Source organism: Oncorhynchus mykiss, chromosome 5, assembly GCF_057628025.1.
Source record: "Oncorhynchus mykiss isolate SJ-2025 chromosome 5, ASM5762802v1, whole genome shotgun sequence".
Classification (NCBI taxonomy): domain Eukaryota; kingdom Metazoa; phylum Chordata; class Actinopteri; order Salmoniformes; family Salmonidae; genus Oncorhynchus; species Oncorhynchus mykiss.
Window position 1 is genome coordinate 47728986 of NC_143026.1, and position 18515 is coordinate 47747500.

The following is an 18515-nucleotide window of genomic DNA, read 5'->3' on the forward strand; positions in this document are numbered from 1 at the left end:
ATAATAATAATAGCCTAATAACAATAACAACAATATAATATATTACAATATATAATTATAATACAATATATTATAATACCAACAATATTATTGTGTTATGATCAATGTCAATCATAGTTAGCCTATTTATATTTATGCCCACTGCATTAATGTGATCATATGGCGCAAAGTAAATAAAAGTTAAAACAAATCATAATGTTTGGACAACTATTACCCTGAATCAACCCTTATCTCTCTTTCAGAGAGAGAGAGAGAGTGTGTTTCATTTATATAGTAAAATAGCCATTCTAGCTCCATACCCCCCCACCACGTGATATTTTCGCCTTGTTTTTATATTTTGTTACTTTGTAATTTCTGGAAATTGAAACTTTTCCTCACCCAACGAATTCTCTGTATGTAAGCTACTTGATCTCTTGTTTGCGCAAGACAATCATTTTTTTTAAGCGACAGGGTGTCTAGACAACCACGTGACGGGGCGCGCCAATGCGCACCGGAGGACACAGCTAAGAGCACAGAGAGTCAGAGAAAGAGAGAGCGAGTGAGAGAAGGCAAGGGCACTTGAGCTATCCGAGTCATTCGCAGACCTTTTCTGACGATCTCATCACTTCTTTGTCAAACTCCACTCGCTTTATTCCTCCGATTACAGAAATTCATTCCGAAAAGTGGCTGGATTAATTTACCAAGGGATATTTAGAAGATATATAGGCTGTAGGTAATTATTGTAATCAAGACTGTTCGGTATTCAATCGGAAACGCAACTACCTCTACTACTCGGGGTAGATTTCTGTCTGGCACCTCAGCGGCTCCAGTTTTGGATTTGCTCATTCGCTTTGGATCTGTTTTTGGAGGATCCTTTCCTTCTCTCGTAACATCTAAATCTATATTGGAAGATCACATCATGTGCAGACGGTTATGATATTTAGAAGATAGGGGATAAAAAAAACATAGACACCGGCCTTTGTTAAAGCCTTTTTGCTCTCGGATCAAGGGTTGTGTGGATTATTTTTTTTTCTAAAGAAAACGGGCGAGCTTCGTTTTTTTTCTCGTGGATATAATAATTATAGTATTTTACCAGGATATTTAGCCTATTGGCTCAGAATACCACAAAAAAAAATCCTACTCATAACCATACGCGCAAAGTAATGTTACAATGTTTTTCTTTATACATAGCACACTGATGGAATGGAACGAATGTAGCATTTAATGTTCACAGTAGCCTAGCTCTACATTGTAACAATTTCTCTATGCTGCTATTTTGTATTCTAGATGCTCAGCGTTCCTACATTGACATTAAGATTTATGTTTCGATATAGCTGTGTATTAGCAGTAGGCCTATTATAGTGTTATAATAATACCGTTAAGGTGATGGTTAATTTCTCTTTACAGAGAAGGTTACTATCACGGCAGGAGCCTTGACATTTTTTTTTTTTGTGGGGTTTAGTTTTGAGAAAATTAGACTGGCGTATGCTACAGATTTTCTTTGCTTCTCCACCTCCCAGTTTCTCCATAATAATATCTCAGGCTGCTTGTCGTTGCCTGGACTCGGATCCCGGAATCTTCATGATTTGCGGACATCATGCTCGTTTTTTAGCCGGGAAACCCTCTTTTCGTCCCGCATGTTTAGGACCAAACGAACGGGGCTCGTCCGGCGACTCTGGAGGAGCCGTGCGCCCGTCGAGGGCGACGGGGAGACGGATACACGAACGCATGGATCCCGGGGTTGCTGTATGGGTAAATCGACGAAGGTTGCCGGGAAAACTAGCGCCGGAACGGAGGCTGAATTGAAAGCCCTGACCCACTCGATACTGAAAAAAATCAAAGAGAAACAATTAGAGGGGCTCTTGCAAGCGGTGGAGTCAAAGGGGGGTGCACGGAGCCCCTGCCTGCTCCTACCCAGCAAAGTGGACACCAAACTGGGTCAGCAGTCTTATTCCCTCCCCTTGCTGCTCTACAAAGTGTTTCGGTGGTCGGACCTCAGGCATTGCTCGGAATTAAAAAGGCTACCTTGCTGTGAATCCTATGGGAAAATTAACCCAGAACTCGTTTGCTGCAATCCTCACCACATGAGCAGGCTTTGTGAACTCGGTAAGTTAACATACACGGACCGTTAATGCTGTTTTTTTTTATTTTTACAAAAAATAATAACATGAAGGGGGAAAAAACATCTGTTATTGCTAATTATATGCATGGTCTATCTGTTTCACTATTATATATTATATGGGCAAATTGATTGGCATGTCACTTTGCCAGACATGTTGACACAATTTACCGGTGGTGTCTATTGCAATAGCATAGGTCAGACTTGGTTGGTGTGACGTTAGAACAGTTTTATCAGCATCATCATGTCATGACCATATGGCAGAAGTCCCCCGTTTTATTATTTATCTATCTGGGATATAATACAAATCTAGATTTGCTTTGAATGACTCCTCGCAAGTAATGCAGAGATTACAAAGGTCAATGCAATTGTAATTACATTATGTCCAGTATATTATATTATGTCATCTCTTTATTGGTTTGGCAAAGCTTGGCCAAGTTATTGTTTTTTAATTGTATTTATATATTTGTTTTTGCTTTAAAATCTACTTGGAAACGCTTATAAAGAATTAAAAAAGGCCTATATGTTTATATTATATTTATTATACCGAATGCAAGGCCTACTACACATGTTAAATGTGGTTTCCCAAGTTTTGTCTCGTAAAACAAATCGAGTTGATTGTACTTTAATGTTTTCATGTCAGAAGTACTACTAACAACAGGCCTATAATATAACACACGAGACCTACACAAAGTTGAACTATTTTAAATGACCTTTCACGTAGCCTTTCATGTAGACTATCTTGTGTATTTGACAGTCAGTCTGGACCAAGTTAGTTTGCTTGCAGCCAGCCCGGCAACGATTCCGATTGGAGTGTCCTGTTCTGTTGTGAGCCAAAAGAGAGCCGTATCTCCACAGCCTGAGTCGGAGCCTAGTCAGATAGTCGCCTGGAGGCTGGCGCCAGACGCCCCCTGTTTATCTCTCCACCAGATATCAAGGCAGCCTTGCTGCCTGCCCTGCCTCCAACCCTCACTGCTAACACAAACAGTTTTCCAAAAGAATGCAAACTGTTATCATAAGTTTCTCTCTTCCCCTGGACCCCTTTTCTCATGCCTTCTTTCATTTCGTTTTCAGAGTCTCCCCCTCCGCCTTATTCCCGATACCCAATGGACTTTCTTAAACCACCCGGTGAGTTTTATTATTACTTCTTTTTTCTTTAAAAAAGAAAGAGTCGTTTTTCAAGAATGTTTCTTGAATGTAGGCTACATATGTTGAGGTTTCTGGTTGTGTTTGTATTTTTCCAATGAGTATACCCACTGGGCACACACTGGTTTAATCAACGTTGTTTCCACTTCATTTCTATGAAAATTATACTTACATTCCATTTGTAGAAATTAAAAAGGCACATTATAGGCCTATAACTTATTATAGGTTTTAAACATAAGTCATTACAACAACATTATACTTTTGCCCAGTCATTTCTAAACAATGTGTTATTATGACACTAGTGAAAAAGGAAGTCTCATACTAGCTCAAGTCATTCACACTATTAGGTGCATTGAGTTCTGCTCTGTGTGTATATGGAAATGCTCCTCGCTCTGTTTTGATTTATGATGGTAGTCAGACTGAGAGTGGCATGCCTGCCCGCGCCATGCAGCCCAGTGCCGATCAGGGCCCTGTAATAGAATGGCAGGTAGCCAAGGCCAGGGCCCATTCCAGACCGGCACCAGCTCTGTAGTGGCTGTCTGTCTGCACAAACTTTGGGCTGGAGGGGATGACCTAGCAGGACAGATAAACAGCATTGGCACCAGAGGACAGGGAGAGAGGAGACACACGCAGGGAGGTTACACACAAACAATCACACACACGCAAGATGCACACGCCGTGGGGGGGCAGCTCCAGTGAAGGGAGACAGTTTAGGGGGAGATGTGGATCACACAAGGGGAAAATACAAAGATTTCTGGAGCCCAGTTTTATCTGTAGAATTATTCTGACTGTAGATTACAGCTGAGGGGTTGGGAGTGTCACGTGTGCGTGTGTTTGGAGCTCTTAATGTGTGTATGCAGGCCTGTGGTTTAGCCCGTGAGCCATTTTAGAAGGAAGTGTCTGCCAAAAAAAGCGAAGTTGGTAGATATTGAATTGCTGTGTGTGTTGCTGCTGCAGTCTATCATGGAGCTCATCCATGCCTGAAATGGAATGAATCCTTACAGCTTGCTCTACTATGGTCAGGTAGATGTCATGTGTATGTTAAACATTGAAATGAAACCATTAGATACGTGTTTGTCATTTAATAGATAGAGAATCAAGAGACAGTGTTGAGTTAAGCGAGGACGAGGTCGTGAGTTGAAGTGTTTTTGGCGGCGGCCGTGAGTGAGTCACTCCTTTTATGAATCAGACAGTTTTTGGGTTTCCTGCATGGCCCCGATCAGGCCGCACAGAGGGGACGTTCCAAATACTACACTATTCCCTATATTGTACACTACTTTAAACATTTTTGTTGTTGTTGTTGCACTATATAGGTAATAGGGTCCCGGGGGTAGGAAGAAATCGTTTGGGAGGCAGCTTCCTGTGAGGATGCTTGTAGGGCTCCATTAACCGTTTACTACACTTCCGCTGCTCTTTTTGGAGTGTCGCTTCTCAGTGAGTGATGTGGATGAATACGCCATGTCCCCAATGAGAGAACGACACACACACACTCTAGTCGCTCATCTGGTTGTGGTGAGGAGGAAAGAAGAAAGAGAGACCGAGGAAAACAACAAGACAGGGAGGAAAAGCCCAGGGAAACAATAGAGCAGGAAGCAGCAGAAGTTTCCCCAACAGCAGCAGCAGAGAAGGAGAAAGTGTCTTTCATTGAACATAGGGAAAGAAAAGAAAGGATGTTCATGTGCAGCTGCGATTCTTCGAGGGTTTAGTCTATGTTAATATAGCAGAGAGAGAGAGAGAGAGAGAGGGAAACTAAAGTGTGTGAGAGAGGACAGATATTAATAGGACAATGGAGTGGAGCGTGGCTGGGCTACGGAGACACACACACACACACACACACACATTGAGCCTAGATGTAGAGGACAGATGAGATGCCTGAAAGACAGACATGGGTATTCCCTCTGGGCCAAGGGAGCTGTCAGTCATCCAGTCCTCCCACTTTATGTAGGCTCTGACTCCTCTTCCGTGTGCCCGTGCGCTTGTGTGTGTGTCCACTCCAGCTCTATTTAGTCCTCTGACTCCCTACCACAATTTGTTTCAACAGGCCACATTACCATGCTAACGTCTTACTGGATTACATGGTGGTCTGGTCTGCATTGCAATGTCCTGCCTCATCACGCCACAATAGGAGGAATACCACATTGCTTTTCTCCCACAGCACAATGGTGGAGTGCCACTACAGTGTGTACCTGCATATATAACACTTAGAATGAGAGGTATAGGTGTGTTTAGTATCATTTTTTTTTCTCTGCCTGGCCTTGGGTTGTACTGTGTGTGGGTTGTACTGTGTGTGGGTTGTACTGTGTGTGTGTGTGTGTGTGTGTGTGTGTGTGTGTGTGTGTGTGAACGTTGACTCCACTGGGGTTAGAGGCATGATGTTGCAAGGCTTGTGTCCTTGACCAGCAGAGCCAGCCATGTACAACGAGGACAAGGATCCTCTCGAGAGACAGACAGAGGCAGACAGACAGTTCTCACTGGACCCAGGTAGGAGCTGGTTGGTCACGGGCCAAGTTCAATAGACTAACTGCCATACCAGAGGCACTGCAAGTCTGAGTGTGTGTGGACAGTTTGCCAACAGGACATAAGCAGCAGATGATCAATAGTCCGTCAATAATAAGAGCTTAGCAGTGCATTGATGATTCCAATGTCTGAAGTTTATGCTACAATCATTTGCCTATCAAAAAACAGACACGTCAAAGGGTAGTCAGCGGTGTGTGTTTCAGTTTCTGTTGCCGCATGCGTAAATCTGAACAGGAGAGTGTGTGTGTGTGTGTGTGGGGGGGGGGGGGGGGGGGAGAAGGACAGAGAGAGAAGTTGTTTAAGGAACAGGATTCGGATGGACGTGTCAGTCTGTCTCGCCACACTGCCAAAAAATGGGCAGTATCAAAAGCTGCCGTCGTAAAACGCTAGCTGCCTGTCTCTCTCTCTCTCTCTCCCCCCCCCCCCCCTCTCTCTGTCTCTCTCTGTCTCTCTCTCTCTCTGTCTCTCTCTCTCTCTCGCTCTCTCTCTCTCTGTCTCTCTCTCTCTCTCTGTCACTTACTTTAAATCACTCAGTTCACCTCTTTCCCACACTCTTTTTTTTCCAAATGTTCTGTTTCTATCTGTTTTACACCCCGTCCCTGTGACTTTCTATCTACATCTCACTCGCTCTTCCAACCCCCCTCCATCTCTCTCTCTCAGTAGGTCTTCCAGGTTTTTGGTCTGGACTAGCTCCACCTCAGCCCCGGGTACTGTGGTGAACCGTGCCCAGGAAACCAGGCCTGCCTCATTGGACAGCCATGAAAGAGAGGCAGGCTGCTTGACCATGGCCCTGTATCTCGTTAGGTTGACCACAGTACCGTTTTGACAGAGTCTTTTTGGATCCTATGGAGGCTGAGACACAGTCCACATATCGGAACAGATTCATTACTGACTCGCACAGACCGTTGCGTCAGTAGTCGTCTTATAGACAAATAATAACGCTGCATAGAAAAGTTATTACACTACGTAGAGGAGCTATAAACACTACATACAAGTGTAATACCCATCTCCCTTGCTGCTACATCTCCTGTTGGGGGGGGGGGGGGGCAAGGAGGAGAGGAGAGGGAGCCAGAGTTTCCTCTGTTGGCTAGTATGCCATTAAGAAAATGCGCTATACACAGTTTTCAAGGCTGGGGCTATTTCCTGTTTCCTTCATTGTTTTGGGTTTTGATGGAGTGTATCCTGCTAACCTGTATACTCCTATTAGAGACTTGGTCTGGCAGTGTCCTAAATAGCACCCTATTCCCAAATGTAGTGCATTATTGACCAGGGCCCGTAGGGAGTCCTATAGGGCTCTGGTCAAAGGTAGTGCACTATCCAGTGGATAGGGTGCCATTTTGGGCCACAACCAGGCTCTGATGAAGTAGTGCTCGGCTGCAGTGGAGTCGGACATGTTTTTCAAGTCAACGCCTCTTTTCCCTCCAAGCCAGGCATTTATTTATTCTGGGCCTCTTAGAAAGTTTGAGGGAAAAAGGAAAATGTGATTGTGTTGTGGAGGAGTGGTTGGTTTTTACGGGGTTGGGACTGGGAGAAGGAACAGAGCAGGGGCGCTGCTGTATGTTTTAAAGTGCTGTGTGTGTCGAGACCTGCCAGAGCCTGTCGTCAGAGCCACTGCCAGCCCCCCCTCCCTCGCTATGTCTCTCTCCCTCTCTCTGCTCCAACATGGCCGCTCTAGTTGTCTCTCTGAGTGAAGACTGCAGAGGATTATGGGATTAGTGGTGGCTAGTGTTGAAGGCCGTCACAGGGCAGGCCTCCCGCTTTAGTAGTCACTTCTATTCATATCTGGTGAAGGGCTGCTAAGACTTGATGTGTCTGTCCGGCTAACTAGCATGCTAAGAATCTGATCGCTTTTGTTTTGCGTCATATTATTTTGCTATCAAATGTTCTGTCTGAAATTCTGTACAATTACAAAGCTACAAACGACAAACAAATATGTATCTACTACTGGTGTATTTTGGGGGTCATTTCACCAGAAAGAAGTGCAGTGAGTTCGTAGGAGTGAGCTGTGTGTGTGTGTGTGTGGATCTGTGAGGTTATTAGTAGGGCTCCTGGCTAGCTGTCTGAACTGACTGAGTGACTCCCAGAGTTCAGTGGTCCAGTGTCTTCATTAGGCATTGATTTCACTGTGTGATTGACAGCTTCTCACAGCTTCTCACAGCTGCTCTCTCTGCTCACACTGTGGTTGATCTCTCATTCTAACACACACACTTTTCTCTCTCTCTCTCTCTCTCTCTCTGTCCTTCTCTCTTCGTTCAGATTCACTAGACTCGGGGCCTTCATCCACTGAGACTGGAGGAACTACCTACTCGGCCCCCGTGGGGCTCTCAGGTAAGACACAAGCCCGTTGGTTTTTATTTTTCTCTTTCTTTCTTTCTTTCTCTCTCCCTCCCATCCTCCCTCTCTCGCTCTGTCATGATGCAGTGGCTCATTGGAGGGGCCCCTACTTCCCCTCCTCGCTGTAATGAAAGAAGGGAGGCGTGTTTCAAGAGATCCAATCCACACAAATTCCTCCCGGCTCTTTGAACAAGCGTTCTTCTCTGTTCCTCCTTTCATTTTCCCTCATGCTGTTTTGTTTAATGTAATCCAAACAGGGAAAAAACTCTGTTTGCTTTAGAGAGCGCTGTATAGTGTGTGCGTGTGTTTGCACTCTTCTTGATTTTGCCTGGGATGGGGATCTGAGCTGAGATGTTACGTCGTGTGTGTGTATGTGTGTGTATACATTTTGTGAGGCGATAATCGTGTCATCAGTGGATGACAAGGGGCCACAGCATCTAAAGATGGATGAAGCCCTCATTACTATACCCTCCATGGGAACATGAGCACAGACATGCAAGCTGCTTAAAGGGTTGGTTAAGGTTGGCTGGTCATGGGGTTGAGTCCACGTTATTCTGAACACAATGCACTCAGCTAGCAGGGGGAGGGGGGGTCTGCTACCCTTATTAACCTGTGCTACTGCTCTCTGTCTCTCTCTCTCTGTCTCACTCTGTCCCTCTCTCTGTCTCACTCTGTCCCTCTCTCTGTCTCACTCTGTCCCTCTCTGGTAGTAATAATATATTCTTTACCTGAGGGAGGGAGGTGTTTTTGGACGGCCTCTTAAGTCTTACATTTTCTCCCATAATCCTGTAGGCTGTACCACCTTTCTCACGTCTCTCTCCACCTCGCCCCCCACCCAGAGGCAAGCGGATAACATAGTGTTTATGAGGTGGAGGGGGGGTGGAAGAAAGAGGGGGGGGGGGGGTGAAGAATTCACTCCTCCAGCCTAGCTGTGCTTTCTCTCTCTCTCTCTCTCTCGTTCAGATGTTTCTCATTACAGAGACTTTAAAGGCTTTTTATGTCAGTTGGTTGGGGTGCTTAGCTTGCTCACTGCGTATTTTTTCCCCTCCTTTGTTTAGGAGAGGAGCTGGTGTTGGCTTTGAGGGACGGGGGGGGAGGGTCAGCAGTCTCCAGATAGGGGCTTTTTAGATTGGGGACTTAGATTGTAAGCTGGGCTGGCTGTCTGGCTGAGTGTATAAACACAGAGAAAACAAAGCCCCCTGAAACAGAAAAGCGCAGCTCTCGGTCTCTCTGTTGTGGAGAGGTTTTTAGCCTGTTTCTTAGAACCCCAGTGCACACTGTGAAATCCTAGACTGGAGTCTAACTAGCTAATCCCCTCTCCTCCTCTCCCTCCTCTTCTCCTCCCTCAGGCATGCACCCCTCCCCTGTTTTCCTTCCTGGCTGAGCCAAGGCAGGGCGGCCAGCCCTAGTGAATGGGGCTCAGTGAGGGGAGGGAAGGGGGGCGGCAGGGAGGGAGTGAGGGAGGAAAGGGCCTGGGTGCCTGGAGCCAAGGATTTGATTTCTCTGGCAAGGGAAGAAAACTGTGCTCCCCCCGGGGCTCTCACAAAAGAAACATGCCCCTCCCGGAGGCTCCATGTTGACCTTTTAATTCACTCACTTTGCCCTTTTTATGTTGCTACCCAGACGTATTTACAGAAGAAGAGAGGGAGGGAGGGAGGATGGTACTGCTGTTACACACACAGTACACAGCCTATTGAAATTGGAATATGACATTCAATGAAGATTACCTCAGCCTAAGTAACTCGCACATTGAGATTTTTATATTCCTAAATAAAAAAAACACAAAATAACCTTGCAATATTTGTGAACTGAACAGTATTTTGGCTGCACACAACCGTAAATGAAATACTTGGAAGAAATCACTTTGGGCTCCCGACTGGCGCAGCGGTCTAAGGCACTGCATCTCAGTGCTGGAGGCGTCACTACAGCCACCCTGGTTCGAATTCAGGCTGTTTCACAATCGGACGTGATTGGGGGGTCCCGTAGGATGGCGCATAATTGGCCCAGCGTCGTCCGGGTTTGGCCGGTCTAGGCAGTCATTGTAAATAAGGATTTGTTCTTTAACTGGCCTAGTTAAGTAAAGGTTAAATCAAATAAAAAGCTAACAAAGAGAGAGAAAGAAAAACTATGGGGGATAAAAGAGCAATAGCAAATCCTCTCTCTGTCTTTCTCTCTCCACCTTTGTGGTCTGGTTGGCTCAGGGTCAGGATGGTGAGACAGACTAGTGCTCTGCTATAGATTATCTAGTGGGAGGAAGACACGCTAGTTACTGTGGAGCTGGTCTGCACTGGTAGGAATATATTCTGGTGGGAGGCCCCGAGCCCCAGACTCGTCCCTGTCCCTAACCTCGGGCTTTCTGTTGTCCTGGAAAGCAGGGTTATTAAGGAGTTAACATCAATGTGACAGTGACAAGCACAAATGCAAACTAGGCTGCCTGCCAGACTAGGAACATTAAAGCCTCCTCTAGCACGTCATCCGAGTGGAGCAGAGGGAGGCGAGCCAGGGATGGCCGGAGAGACTGGCAGTGGGCCGGGGCTGGGCCCAGGATTGGGCCGGAGGCTAGGACAGAGGGTCACGAGTCCCGGATGGACAGAGACCAGAATTTGGCCATAGTAGTGGGTCTGTTCTTTTGTATCTGTTGGCCCCTGTCTCTCTGCTCCAGTTCCTCCCCCTCCTACTCATGGTTCTTCTCCTGGCACAGTCAGGTCCCCTACCCCAGGCAGGGTGGGCTTTGTGTTTCTTGTTCAGTTTGTGATTGTTGTATTTTAAAGTAATATTCATGGCTGAAGTGTTTCAAATATTAGTTTGGGGATGTGGATGCGGACCTTGCTGAGTGGGTGAGGGGGGGGTATAGTAATTAATCAAACGTTTTTATAAAACCCTTTTTACATCAGCAGATGTCACAAAGTGCTACATAGTATAGTAATGGCATAGCGACTATTGGTGATTCGTAGTGTGTACATTGGGGTGGGCGCCGAGCATCGGGAAACAGGGGAGGTGTAGACTGTGAGGTGGGGGTGAGGAAAGGATTAGGTGTTGTATGTACTGTATCTCCTGTGGGTGGGTGGGTGGGGGGGGGGGAGGGTGGACACAGTCAGGTCACAGGGGGGCAAGCTGTTCTGTCTCCTGTCCTTGGTGCACTGTGCGGGAGGAGTGCTGGGGGGGCCATATGACTTTGTCTGTGGGCGACAGGGTCGGAGGGGGGTTAGGTGTTGTATCTCCTCTATATTCTATGGGTCTGGGTCGTGAGTGGCTGGGACTCTGTGCGTGTGAGTAGTGGTGGGGGTCGGGTTCAAAGCCGGAGGTGGCATGCCTGGCTGGTGCCGGCTAGGAATGACCCCGGAGTGCCTGTTGTAACCTGATCCTTCTGGCTCACTGCTCTGCTGTGGTGGCGCTGAGCTGACAGGCGTGTGTGTGTGCGTGCGTGTGCCCGTGCGTGAGACATGCCACGGCCTTGGCCGTCAGACGTTGGGATAGAATGACCCACACAGGGACATTGGCTGGCTGGCAGGCTGACAGGACGCACACACACACTGGATGTCAGCCTACTGTCACACAGGCGCTAGCCTAGCTTCCTCTTCTCAGCAAGTTAAATTTAGGTTGAAGTACATTATTAAACTGTTAGCTAGCGAACCCAGCCTCTAGCCCCTCTGAACTGGCTATTAGCCGCTTAACATAAGGAATAGGCCCGGTGACTCTGGTAACATTTTAATGGGGTTTCTTCTTCCCACCGTCAAGTTGACCGTGGAGACCAGTGAGACCAGGCTGTCGGAGCCTGTCTCTTGGTACTATGTTAGTACTTGGTGTTACGGTACTAAAGTATAAAAACCTACTCAGTCTGTACCTTTTCTCTTTCCGTCTTGCCTTCAATGTTTAAGTCTTACAGCCTATACCTCGCCTCTCTCAGTCCTTCCACCCTGTGCCAGATTCTCAGTCTCTGCGTTGTCAGCTAGCTCCTTGTTGTCCCCAGGCCCCACTCTGAGCGGCGAGGTGGTGGAGGTGAACCTCTCCAGAGAACAGCTACAACAGAGCAGCCACAGTCTACAGTCCCCCGTTAGTTACATTCCTGTCTTGTTTGGGTTAACAGAGAAGGAAAGGACAGGCAGTCACAGGAAATTACCTCATGTGTTTGAGGAAAAGGCAATGAACAGGGAGGGAGATGAGGGTGGCCTCCTCTGAATGGAAAGCAAACATTGAAGACAGTCAAGTCAGTAAAACGATAGAGAGAGAGAGAGTTAGGCTGAACAGAACACCCAGTTCGTCACAGTTTAGAGAGATCCCTGATTAATCAAATGGCCAAACATCTTGACTTCAACCTTCTCTAGCTTTTCAGTTCAATCCCCAAACTTATTTTATTTCTCTCCTTTGTTTTTCTTACTTGCAGAGAGGGGAAAAGGCAGGGTCAAAGGAGAAGCAGTTCTTTCTCTCTCTGTAATTTCAAAACAGCCCTCTCCTCGGTGTTTGCGTCCCAAATGGCACCCTATTCCCTGTATAGTGCACTACTTTGACCGCGTGGGTCTCTGGTCAAAAGTAGTGCACTATACAGGGAATAGGTTGCCATTTGGAAGGCGATCTGTGTGTTTCTCAGTTGACTGAGCTGCGCTGAGCGAGGAACTTTCATTACTTTCCACTTCCTCTCCAAGAGCTGCGGCCAAGGAGTTCTCTTGGCGGGCAGGGAGTTAATTTGGTTCTGGCCGTCCACGGTTCCCCACCCACTGTCATTATGGTGCATGAATCTGAAAAACTGTGAGAGGGGGAGGATTGAAGAGGAAAACCAGTCCAGTTGTTCAGGCTCTCTACACATTAGTAGTAAATGCCCAGGCTCAGGCTAGGCCCCCAGGAAATCACACAAACCCACCCTGTGACTGTTCTGTAAGGCTCCTATCCCCATGTCCAACCCTAACCTCAACTATATTTATTACCCTCAACGTTTCCATCCCCAGTTCAGTCAGATTCCTTTGCTCTAGGCTTGAGGGGCGCCGAACAGAGTTGACAAGAGTTCTACCCCTGGCCAGGCAGAGGCCCTGCCTTTAGTTGTGTGTGAGTTCTACCTCTGGCCAGGCAGAGGCCCTGCCTTTAGTTGTGTGTGAGTTCTACCTCTGGCCAGGCAGAGGCCCCTGCCTTTAGTTGTGTGTGAGTTCTACCTCTGGCCAGGCAGAGGCCCCTGCCTTTAGTTGTGTGTGAGTTCTACCTCTGGCCAGGCAGAGGCCCTGCCTTTAGTTGTGTGTGAGTTCTACCTCTGGCCAGGCAGAGGCCCTGCCTTTAGTTGTGTGTGAGTTCTTCACGGGTAGAGAGTTTCTTTTTTCGGTTGTACCTTTGGGCAGGCAGAGAAGAGTGAAAGGTTTGGGTGGGACTTGGTTATGTAGCTGTGTGGTGTTCTGAGAGAGAGTTGGTGGGAGGCCGGCAGGGAACAAGGTGGCCATTGTTTGGCCTCGGCGGCTCGAAGGCAGCGGCTTTTCACATAACTCATTATATGGAGATGATCAAAAGGGAGAGGGGAACATTCCTTCTCCCTGGCGTGTTTTCTCACCACCGCCAGTCCCCTAGCCACAAAGAGAGAGGTGGAGGGAGAGCGAGGTAGAGAGAGAGATTTCTGTGCAACGTGCTCTCTCTCCTCTTTCTGCTATTTCCAACCACAGCCAGCCAGACCATTCATGTGTAATCCGTCAGTAAAGCTGGTTGGTTACAGCAGAGGTCTGGGTACCGGCACCCATGCCTGCCTGCCTGCATGACAGACAGTACGGTCTCTGTCCCATCCACATACCTATGCCCAGGTCTCTAGGAAGTGGCTGTGGTTCAGGGGAACTCATAGATCTGCCCTAACCCTAAACCACATAAATGTACCACGGATAGTATTTAATAATCAGTTATGCTTTTAAAACATCAACAAATAGTTTTTTAGTGCCCAACTGGCCTGACTGGTTGCCTGGCAGGCAGCACTATGGTCGTTGCCGTGGCAGTGTAGCCTGGCGCCGGTTTGGTTCCCACGGAGATCCCTGACATCCTGATGTAGAACAATGCTGCCGGTTGTTCTGTCTGTGTCGCTCCGGCTACAGCGGTGTCAGAGGGACAGGGTTCTAGTCAAGCCCTGCTCTGGGCATCTCTGTGGTGGGGTGAAGGACCCATGATGATATCATCATTCCTGCCTGCATGCCCAGCACCGTCTCCTTCTCCACCCTGCAGTGTTTGTTTACTCTGTCGCTCAGGGACGTCTCGGCCGGGGTGGGGGGGGGGGGGGGGGGGGTTCCACCTCCCTCCCTCCCTCACAAATGATGTAGTGTTGGAATAATAAATCAGTTAGCCAGCCTGGGCCGGGGTAGGAAGGGAAGGGCAGGGGTATTGTGACTGAGGTTGGGGGGGGTATAGGAACTAGGAAGGGGCCGGGCGGTGGGTTTGTCGTCGTCCCCCTCCCCGCGTGGTGGAAGTAGAGATAATTGTTACAGAGAGACGGGTCTGGTTAGAGAGCAAGGCTCTGGCATGGGGAAGGCTGCACATCCTGAATATAGTTCTGAGGAATACTAGTTTGACTGACAGCGCTGGCCCAGCATGGGACTGGACACGGAGCAGGTTTGGGGTCAATTTCAATCTAGTCAATTCCTGAATTGACTGGATTTAAATGAAATTGACCCCAAACCTGCTCCATGTATCCAGTCCCATGCTGGGCCAGTGCTGAAATTCCTGTGATCCTCACATAAGTGACCTCTGGGTTGGCCTGTGGAGTAATGATAAAAGCAGGGCTCTATAGTTCCCTCTCTGAGAAGATGTGTCCCTGTGGTTGCCGGGTACTAGTTATTTTTGATTTATTGTACGCATTTGTTCAGATTTATAAATAAGTTAGAAACACTAGCTGCATGCCCCCCCCCCCCCCCCCCCCCCTTTGTGTATGTGCAGCCACTCATGTCCCCTTCCTGCGAATTGGGCTCGTATGTCTGTATGGACAGACTTCCTGGACTGGAGGAAAGAGCTGCTGACATCTTCCCTGTTATGTAATACTTCTTCCCTAATTAGACGTTTCCCCCTTCATTGATTGGCACCCTATGGGAACAGGACAGGGCCTAGCAAACAAATCAACACTGTCACGCACTCTCTCTCTCTCTTTCCCCCATTTCTCCCTTCCTCTCTCTTTCTCTTTCTCTCTCTCTCTCTCTCTCTCTCTCTTTCCCCCATTCCTCCCTTCCTCTCTCTCTCTCTCTCTCTCTCTCTCTTTCCCCCATTTCTCCCTTCCTCTCTCTCTCTCTCTCTCTCTCTCTTTCTCTCTCTCTCTCTCTCTCTCTCTCTCTCTCTCTCTTTCCCCCATTTCTCCCTTCATCTCTCTCTCTCTCTTTCTCTCTCTCTCTCTCTCTCTCTCCCTCTCTCTCTTTCCCCCATTTCTCCCTTCCTCTCTCTCTCGCTCTCTCTCTCTCTCGCTCTCTCTTTCCCCCCTTTCTCCTTCCTCTTTCTCTCTCTCAAGAACATCATACTAGTGCCGATGTCACTCTGACACTCATGTCCTCTCTCTCTCATGCCCCCCCTCTCTCTCCCCAGCCCTAGGTCAGTAGAGCCAGTCCTCTCCTTCGCTCCTCTCCTCCTCTGTTGTGTTTAGACTGGCTGGAGTTTACCTTGGCTAATTGCTGGGGAGGGAATGCCTCTTGAGATTTTGCTGCTGTCAGAGGGGCTGATGCCTCAGGAAAAAGATAACATTTATAGAAGGGTAATAACTCTTCATGCCCCACCCTGGAGCCGCTCGAGAGCTTCCACAGAGTGTCTGTGTGTGTGTGTGTGTGTGTGTGTGTTTGGCCTGTCTTCTGGCCTGTGAGTGTGAGAACCGTATTCTTCCTGGATCTAGCCGAGCCTCTGAATTATTATCATTAAGTTATGCTCCTGTAATTATGTCAGCCGGCTAGCTGGGCCTTTCGTTCCAGTGACTGTACTGTATATGACGTGACTCCACCGCTCAAGCACCGCATGTCTCCTATAGTCGGGATAGTTGATCACTTGTGTATTGTGGCGATACATTGTTTTGTATGTTTGCACAAGACACAGAACAAAGCCAACTTTATAAGAACTATAGGACCTAAAAAGGTTACGTGTGTGTGTGTGTGTGTGTGTGTGCTCAGAAATCGATACGTACCAGTCTACTAGATCGGTTTAAGATCGACAAAGTATGCAGCCTGTCCTTTCGTTAAAGTCAGTTCAGCTGTCGTCAAAAAGAGGAAGAGACAGACGAGGCCAGGCAACAGAAAAGAAGAGAACACAGAAATGAATGTATTGTCATGACCTGTGACCCCTGGAATAGACTTGCCCACAGGCGGAGCAGGGTGTTGAGACTATGACTGCCTGACTGAAAGAGAAAGACGCCTCCCCCCTCCGTGTCGAGAGAGAGCGAGAGAGAGAGAGAAGGGTACCTGAAAAGCCAGGCTAAACAAGAACTCATTCTCAGGTGTCCTCTCTGTCTTTACCTAACTGTACTCACAGTTGAAGGTTAAACAGCAAGTGAACAAAAAATGACAAAATGCTTTGTGCGTCTCAGGTGGTTGGTGGCGCCGTATTTGGAGAGTATGGGCTCGTGGTAATGGCTAGAGCGAAATCAGTGGAGTGGTATCAAATGTATCAAACACGCGGTTTTCCGCATGGTTCGTTCCATTCACTCCCATTTCTGCCATTATTATGAGCCGTCCTCCCCTCACCAGCCCCCCCGTGGCGTGTGTATGTCTATATACGCCTCAAATCAAATTGTATTTGTCACATGCTTTGTAAACAACAGGTGTAGACTGACAGTGAAATTATTACTTACGGGCCCTTCCCACCAATGCAGAGAGAAAGAAATAGAAATAATTGAAAAATAATTAGATGAGGAATAAATACACGAGTAGCGATAACTTTGCTGTATACACAGGGTAGCCGTATTGAGTCGGTGTGTGTGTGCGCCTCAGGTGTTTGTCTGCGTGTGCGTGCATGCACGCGTGCCTGTCTCACAGTGCGCGTGTTTGTGTAGACACCCAGAAATAGTAATGATCGGAGTGTGGAGTCAGACAGAATTAATCATTCACTTTTCCAGTCTGCTATGCTCGCTGTCTCCAGTCTCTCTCTCCCCCCTCATCTCTTCCTCCGCTGCCCAAACGTCTCAGCTACAGCTGGGGTAATCCACAGGGGGTGGGGGGTTGAAGAGGGCCCGTCTTCTTCCCTGTGGAATGGAGCTGGGTGTTACACATTGTTGGAGGACTGAAAGAACATTCTTCTTTCAAAGTTGTGAAAGAGAGAGCTTCCTTTTCTGCAGTCTCATTGGTGATATAGACCTGTATGCCATTACTACCAGCTTGTAATCTTTTCTTTTTAGTGTAAGATAAATATAAAACTGTGATATCATTTTAGTTTTGTCTGCTTTTTGGGGGGGGGGGGGGGGGGGGGGGGGGTTGGTTTAACGTAGGCCCGTGAGTTTGTGGTTTTGTGAAGATGGATGGTTTAAACCAGGCTCAAACAACTCCATTACCTAGCCTGAGTATGTATTGACATTATTCCAGACCATCTACCTGAGTCTATAAGAACAGGGGCTGGCTCAGAAAACAGGCCAAACAAAGAGCCTTGGAGCAGATGGCAGCAGCCTAGCCTAGTACTCTTCATGTAGATAGGAGGGGACTAGAGGACAGCCACACAAGTATTTGCCTGTGTCCCAAATGGCACCCTACTCCCCATACAGTGTACTACTTTACCATATAGGTAATAGGGTGTCCTTTGGGACACACACTTCGTCTTTCAGAGTGTATCGTTTATTTTGGTTGGAGTGGAGTGGTGGGGTAGAAGAGGAGGGGGTAACGTGCCCTGCTCCCCCTCTGCTCCTCTCTGTTCCACTCTGTACCCTTCAGACCGACCCCGTTTGAAATGACGCCAGCCTACGACAACAAAAACAGCATGCACAGAGAGAGGGGGAGATAAAATGTTAAAAAGGAGAGAGCTGTACTCTGCTCTACTGCAGTAGGAGGGAAGAAGAAAGCAGAGAGAGAGAGAGAAAAAGAGGGAGGGAGAGTAAGTGGAAACAGTGCTCTGGTGTTGGCGGGGTTTGGAATGTCCCTCCTGGGCCCAGAGCAGAGCAGAGAAAGGCAGAGCGGAGCCTGTCTGGAAGAAGGAGGGAGACAGAGAGAAGGAAGAAGGAGGGCTGCCACCGGCCGGAGCTCAGGGCTGTAATTCATCTGCCTCTCTGTGGTCATGCTGACGGCAGGCCCTCTCTGACTCTCTCCCTGTGTGTGTGTTTGTTTTCCTGCCTGCCTGTCTGCCTCCCCTCTGGAGAGGGAAAAACCCTGGCTGTGCATACATATAGACGGCACTACAGCCACTGTGTCACAGCGCCTGACAGACGGACAGTCAGGGGAATTAGACATAGTCTGCATATATGCAACACGGGGAAACAACCACAGGCCCATGGGAGAGAGCTGAGAGAGCTGAG

The 18515-nt window shown here is 47.8% G+C and overlaps 1 protein-coding gene across 1 annotated transcript in view; it reads left to right on the forward strand.

Annotated features, from left to right (window-relative positions):
• Window positions 1-978: 978 nt before the first annotated feature.
• LOC101268922 (Smad7) overlaps window positions 979-18515 on the forward strand; it is a 24136-nt gene continuing 6599 nt past the window's right edge. The window contains 3 exon segments of the mRNA NM_001281336.1: window positions 979-2085; window positions 3173-3226; window positions 8018-8089. Of these exon segments, the coding sequence (NP_001268265.1) occupies window positions 1617-2085; window positions 3173-3226; window positions 8018-8089 (595 nt within the window). The 5' untranslated portion in view covers window positions 979-1616.